Source organism: Jatropha curcas, chromosome 4 (genome assembly GCF_041381405.1).
Source record: "Jatropha curcas cultivar XTBG-Jc1 chromosome 4, XTBG_Jcur_1.0, whole genome shotgun sequence".
Lineage (NCBI taxonomy): Eukaryota > Viridiplantae > Streptophyta > Magnoliopsida > Malpighiales > Euphorbiaceae > Jatropha > Jatropha curcas.
In genome coordinates, this window is record NC_143154.1 from 14,529,415 (window position 1) to 14,536,593 (window position 7,179).

At 32.3% G+C, this 7,179-nt stretch overlaps 1 protein-coding gene across 1 annotated transcript; it reads right to left on the reverse strand.

The window, feature by feature from the left end:
* Positions 1-286: 286 nt before the first annotated feature.
* LOC105641468 (Leucine-rich repeat (LRR) family protein) lies at positions 287-3,720 on the reverse strand. Its single transcript, XM_012226015.4, has 2 exons — positions 2,178-3,720; positions 287-924 (listed from the first exon to the last, which is right to left on the reverse strand). Exons 1-2 carry the CDS (start codon positions 3,294-3,296, stop codon positions 640-642), a joined length of 1,404 nt encoding a protein of 467 aa, XP_012081405.1. The 5' UTR covers positions 3,297-3,720; the 3' UTR covers positions 287-639.
* Positions 3,721-7,179: the final 3,459 nt, after the last annotated feature.

The window sequence follows — 7,179 nt, forward strand, 5'->3', positions numbered from 1 at the left end:
TTATCTCTGTACAAGTGGAAAAGATAATTAGGCTCATTAGCCAGTAACTCCAGCTAATGAAAAAACAATGCAATAAGATACAAAAGCTTTTGGCCGGGCCAAATTCTAAAAGCCCACATGGACTGGGTGAAACACAGGAGAATATCATTAGCCATGACAACCGGCCAATTTTAAAACAGCTTGGCCAAATTGAAGAAATACAAACACATACACACAGTTATAGATTAGTTTAGTTTTTTTTCCACTTTGTCCCTTCAATTAGTCGACTTTTAGAAAGAGACCCCAGTAGAGGAGAGAGCACAAAATGGGCGGGCAGTAAACTCCTTCCCACCTTCTTTCATAACTGACTTTTGAATTTAACCAATCACTAACGGCTATATAAGAAAGGCTAGCGGGAAAATTATAAATATACTAACAACTTTTTGAACTAACATACCACCCAAAGGTACAGTTCCCTTCTCTTTTTTTTTTTTTTTTCTTTTCCTTTTTCCTCTTAACATTGTCCAACAAGATTTCCCAAAATCACTACCAGTCTACCAAACAATCTATCTAACAAGGTTTTTTTTTTTTTGTTTCCCTCTATTTCCATACTTTCAAAAGCATTAACACCACATTTGGACTCAGCAGATTGGAAATGAGCTAATGATGCTTCTTCTTTGATGATTTGGTATATTCAACAACATCTTCCTCATCATCCTCACCATCATCTTCGTCGTCATCTTCTTCTTCATCGTCTCTCTTCCTCTTATGGTGTGACAAGGATGATGGTGCCAACACCTGAACTTCGTCATCATCTTCAACTTCTTCCTCTCCTTCATGATCATCTTCTTCATTTCCAATTTCATTATCACTACCTCCAGCATCATGCACTTCAGCCTGACCAACTGGTTGAACCAAGTATCCTGCACCAGAGTCTTCTTCATCCTGGCATTGTAGTTAGATATCCTTGTCAGTTAATTACCAGAAATGAATTCCAAGATAATATCAATATAACATCCAAGCACAAAAGATCAATGAAATATATTCAAGTGCCAAGCACAAGAGATTACATCAAGATTCTAAATGAACTAAGCTGCAAAGCATCCATCAAGTAATAACAAATAGTACACTTAGTCATGTCCAACAGTGCCAACATCATCAGTCACTGAAACAGATTCCACAGCACAAAAACTACACGTAAAAAATTCATTTCAACACAAAAACATTGACATAACCAATCATTGCATGTAGAGACAAGATCATCGGTAACTGGCAAGACAGTGTCTCTTTTTTCTTTAATTTTTTTTCTTTTTTTTTTTTAACTTTTGGGGACAGGATTTCACAAACGTAGGGTCTGCAAAACTAAAAAAGGAATCAACAGTTTAAGGGTGTGTTTGGGATTATATTTTGAGCTGCTATTGGAAAAAGCACTCTCTTGAAATGTTGATTACAGGTTATTAAATTTTGTTCTTAACGTGATTTTTATATCTACTACTATAAACACTACACAAAAAAACTAAAAAGAACTCCAAAACTGCTGTTTCTCAACAGCATCTAAAATGGTACTTCCCCATAATGCAATTTCAATCACCATGACAAATAGGCTCTAAGATGACTTATCCATTCTCACTGTTAAAACCAAAACTAAGAACAATTTGTCACTTGAATTCAGTTAGATGAAAAATTGCAATATTTTTTTTATATAATTAAAACCATAAAATTAACTTCGCAGTAACCAAAAAGCAAATGTATTGTCAACAAAACATTTCCTACAATAAAGAAAATACTAATAAAAAATTACAGAAGTTTCCTTTATTTCTTCTTCACATCTTTCTAAGTAGAATTCTTGCTTTAGTTTTTGGAATCTAAAAACATAATGTTTTAAAAAACCAAATTTCTTGAATATCGTATGCTCCTATACATGCAATATGATCTATTTTTGCTGGAAGAAATACAATTTTTTTATCATGAAAAATTCAGCAAATTGAACATCTCACGGATAGCAATGAGTTCATGTTCACTAATAAGGGTAAAAATATCATAGCAGATTTCTTAATAAATGCAAAACATAGACAAACATGCAAGAATGAGAAAGCAATCAAGCACACCAGTAGCCACCAAAAAGTTATCCAACTAAACAGCACACATATAGCAGCAAGAACAATAAAATGACCACATGACATCCTAGAAAATCTCACCTCCTCGCCCTCTTCATCATCTTCAAACTCTCCATCATCATCAACGCCTTGTTCCTCTTCTCCAGTCTCCCCATTATCATCCTCTTCTCCATCATCCTCTCCTTGCTCATGACCATCAATCTCACCTTCTGTACTTGTGAGCCTTCCTGTACTCTCCGGCTCAGCAAAATCACCCTCATCATTATCCACCTCCTCTTCCTCATCATCCTCATCATCATCATCATCCTCATCATCATCATCATCATCATCATCTTCAACCCCATCCTCCTCATCATCACTATCCTCAATTTCATGCACCTCAACAACATCATCATCATCATCACCCTCCTCATCAATCTCCTCTCCAGATTCATTTTCCTCATCATCATCACCTTCATCATCGTCATCCCCGCCTTCTCTTCCTTCTACTGCTGCTAATCTAAACCCATTCTGGTTGGGGCCATCAGTCCGTCTAGCAGTCTCTGTCTCCTCCTCATCTGCATCACTCTCTTCATCTTCATCCACATCCACAATCCCCTCAACCCCTTCGCTATGCCCATTATTCAGTCTATAAGGTCTCTCCTCCCCATCAATCTCACCACTACCAGGATCATCATCATCCTCCTCTTCTTCATCCTCCTCCTCATCAGATTCAGGTCTCTCATTCTCCTCTGCATCCATTTTATCCAAATACTTCAATGATTTAATCAATCCAAAAACCCTAGATCGATAATCCTTCACTCTAGTTACCGGGCACTCATACAGATCAAGAGAAATAAGCTTCAACTGAGCAAGTGGAGCAAGATCTTCAATATATTGGATACGATTGTTTGACAAATCAAGGTCGCGAAGCGAGTCAAGACCAGCCTCGACAAGAAACTCAAGACCGCCAGCGATTCGATTGTCAGAGAGTATAAGCTTCTGAAGGTTTCTAAGACGAGGGAACTGCTCAAGAGATGAGACTCCAATATTAGCGATGGAGAGGTGTTGAAGATTCTCCAACTTCTCCAAAAGGCTCGGTGGAGGCAGCCGACCCTGCACGCACTTCACTGCTCCGTCTAGGGTTAGAGTTCGAGCCGCCGCGTGGTCCGTTTGCCCGTCTAAAGCTGTCTCCACGGCCCGTTCCCAGATCTCATCCATCAAAGAAAAACCCCTCTCTCTTGCAAACCAATTAAAATCTCCTATCTATTTATATAAATGATAAAAACTCCCTCTATAAATAGAACAGATTCTTAATCTAAACTGTTGAAGCTAAGAACGGAAATAAGTATTTTCATTTCATGGCGCAAATGAAGAAGAAGAACTAGAAAGAAAGAAATTGCTGAAACGAACAACCCTAACCCTAACTTGACCAAACCCTAAATTTAGGGATCGAAATAAGAATCAATAGCTATCTTTTTGAACCGTTTAAAACCCTAGTTCCTTTGCAGACGTACAGTCTCTCTTCCTCACGAGTTGCAATTCGATTCAAGGAAAGCTCTCTCTCTCTCTCTCTCTCTCTCTCTCTCTCGGTTGTTTATATTCTGCGTTTCTATTGGCTTAGACCGGACTCGAGGATGGAAATTAGTGGGCTGGACGGCTCGTTCCTTTCGCTGGGCTAGGGTTAGGGGGTGAAATGGGTTAGAATGGGTGGGGGCTAGTTAATTATTCGAGGAATTTTGACCATCGGATTGAGTGTAGGGGGATCGATGACATGGACAAAATAGACGGTAGAGATTGGAGTTTGGTGTGTTTGTTTTCGAGAAGTATGTAAGTCGAGGTGGAGTAATGTGGAAAGAGAAGAGAGAATGGCTGTGCCGTGCCTTGCCTCTCCTGGCCATGTTTGACACGTCACCGACGGCCTAAATATCAGGGTAATTAGAAGAAAGCCACTGTGGTTTCCTTTAATCACAGAAATGCCACCCAATGATATATGGCTTTTTTTCTTGGAGTTGGAGTAACTTTCTTACCATACCTAAATGTCAAAAAAAAACTTTCTTACCATACCTGGAGTATTAGGTAAATAATTATATAGCTATCTATTGTCTTTTATTTTTTAGAATAAAATAATTTTACATTTTTAAATTATAATCAAATTAACAGTTATATTCTTCTAATTTCAAAAAATAATTTTGTATTCTTAAATTATTTTTTAGAAACCAAGCTAACTCCTTAGAATTGGGTTCGACAAAAATTTGGTTTCATTCAATTTCGATTTGTAAGCGAATCAAGCATTACTAGAATTTTAGGCTCCTAACAAATCAAGTTTGAACATAGCTTAATAAAATTCATGAATTATATTATTTATAAGGGTCATGAATAAACTCGTTTATTAGATTGCAAGCTGACTGATTTAATAAGCTCGCAAACAATCTTGTTAAAAAACTCAGTTTGATAAGTTCACAAGTTTTCTCGTTTAATAGGCTCATGAGCAGCTTCATTTGTTTTGCTCATGAGTTGGTTCATTCAGTAGGTGCTAGACAAGCTTGTTTGTAAATTTAATTATACTTATTATTGCGTTTTGTTATTAAGTATTAAATTTATTAATAATTATTTCAAAAATTATTAATTATTATGTTAATAAATATATTTAAATTTTGTTACAGACTTATAATAAAATTAGTCATACTCTTGCGCGTCCCGTGCGTATGTTTATACATTATTTGAAAATTTATTATTATTTTCAAAAATAAAAAACAGAAAAGATTATATTATAATTCTGTGGTTTGTGAAATATAATTAGTTCGTCCCTATTTTTTAAAAAATATTTTAAGTTATTTTTATATTTTGCTTCTATTAACCTATTAGGTCCTTCTGTTCAATTTTTGTATCTTTACCATTATGTCAATAAGAAAATAGAGAGGTCAAAGGAAAGAGAGTAAAATATTATAGTAGAAAAATTACAATACAATCACTATAATTTGAAAAATACAATTATTTCGTCCCTGTGTTTTAAAAATAAAAAAAAAAGGTATTTACAATGTAATTAAAGGAAAAAAATGTAAAAATTGGATAAAATGACCTCGTAGTCTGACGGAAGTAAACTATAAAAATATTTTAATTTATTTCTTAAAAGACATAGACATACTAGTTATATTTTTCAAACTATAAAGATTGTACTGTAATTTTTTCTAAAAAACAGTTGAAAGTATTATAAGTAAAATCGATGAAATCTTATAATTAAATCCTATTTTTACTTAGAAATTAGTTGATTATTTGAGATCTTATAAAACATAAATATAAATATTTAAAAATAATTATATATACATGGCAATAAAATAAATATATAGATAGAAGATTTAAAATGCATGGACATATGAATTTATAATCGTAAAGTTAAAAATTAATCAAAGCTTAAACCAATGCAGACTCTGCAATTTTGATTACAGCAAATGCAATAGAGGAACCAAAAAAGACAAAATAAAAATTCATATTCTTTTGAGTTAAATATTAAAAAAAATTCATAAGATTAAAGTATAAATATTTTGAGTAAGTTTTAAACCTCATCTGAGAGTACAACATAGACACCTTGAACATGGATTCAATATCTGAACTTTCTTTATCTAGACTAGACCACATTTCTTCTGTTTCTCAAGAAATGACCATTAGGACCCTTAATAATATTTTTTTTAAGCAGGTATTAAAACAATTCCTAAACGTAGGTTTTAAGCATAAATTACTAACAAAAAATTAAAAAGAAAAAGAAATAGATAAATAAAAATATTACCCAAATAAGTACCTTGCAAACAACAATTTTATATCTTATTTCATCAGATATAAATGCATGATCTTTATCTATGATGATGGTAGGATTTTTGAACATGATCCCCTCTGCTCTTAGGTAATATCAGTTCAATCAATCTTCTAGATTAAAATCCATCACATTACCAGCTCTGCGAATTGGTTTGGATGGAAGATTAATACGTGAAAAAGATAAAAACGAGAGGGACAAAGAGATACCGCTGTTGGAAATGTAAAATGTGAATTTGAAACATAATTAATAAACTAAAGAAATATAGATATTTATAATTAATAGATAAGTATAGGTGTAGATAGATATAATTGAATTTAAAATGTTTAATCATTATCGATAAATGTCAAGTTATTCTAAATGGTCCAATCAAATTTTAAAAAAATAAAATAAAATCTAGATATAGGTAGATATGATTGAATTTTAAAATATTTAATCATTATCGATAGATATCAAGTTTTAAATATAAAAAATATTTTAAATGGTCAAATTAAATTTTAGAAAAATAAAATAAAATTCTAAAAATTTTTAAAAAAAGAAAAATAAAAAGTTGAAAAAAAGAGAATGCCTTAAACATTCTCTTTGTCACAGTTTATATATATAATACATAATAATGTTCAAACACAAATTTTCCTTGTGAATAAATTTTATTTTATATTTTTAATCATATGCTTAATTTGTATTTTAACTACTTTAATTACACTATATCATTTCATATGAAAATAAATCTAAGACTTTATTACTTTCTTGATAATTAATTGTAAAAATGAATGCTAATAATTTATTTCAAATAAATAAATGATATGGCATTTTCTTTTATATTAATGATGATAAACTATATATGGTTATAATTATAATTAGCGGTCTAACAAATATTATTATAATTACATGTAATATCATTATACGGATGGAGGCATTTAGCCTGGATACTCGATTTAGAGCATTTCTGAACTTCGAGCAATGCATATTCCTGCACAAAGAATAGAGAGATCGTTTTTTCTAAAAAAAGAAAACCAAGAAAAGCTTAATAAGTTAGGTCTGGTTCTAAGCCCTAGCCAATTGACTAACCTAATTACATTCTTATCCTAAGACCCAAAATATTTTATGTGAAAGAACCTGGTTTTTAATCCTTATTAATAATAATCATAATGACCAAGTGCGACTCATATTATTGAAATTTAAGTCAGAGCTTCAATGTGTTGGAGTATGTAGGTAATCCCACATTAGATAAATACAACTAACTAAAAGGCATATAATGTGAAGGGTGAATCAACTAAAATGGCTTAGTTCATT

Bases quoted from the DNA above. Each gene is read 5' to 3' on its own strand.
- LOC105641468 (XM_012226015.4), bottom strand. From the start codon at position 3,296: ATGGATGAGATCTGGGAACGGGCCGTGGAGACAGCTTTAGACGGGCAA. The intron at 925-2,177 runs GTGAGATTTTCT...CTACAATGCCAG, and splicing joins ATGATGAAGAGGGCGAGGAG to GATGAAGAAGACTCTGGTGC.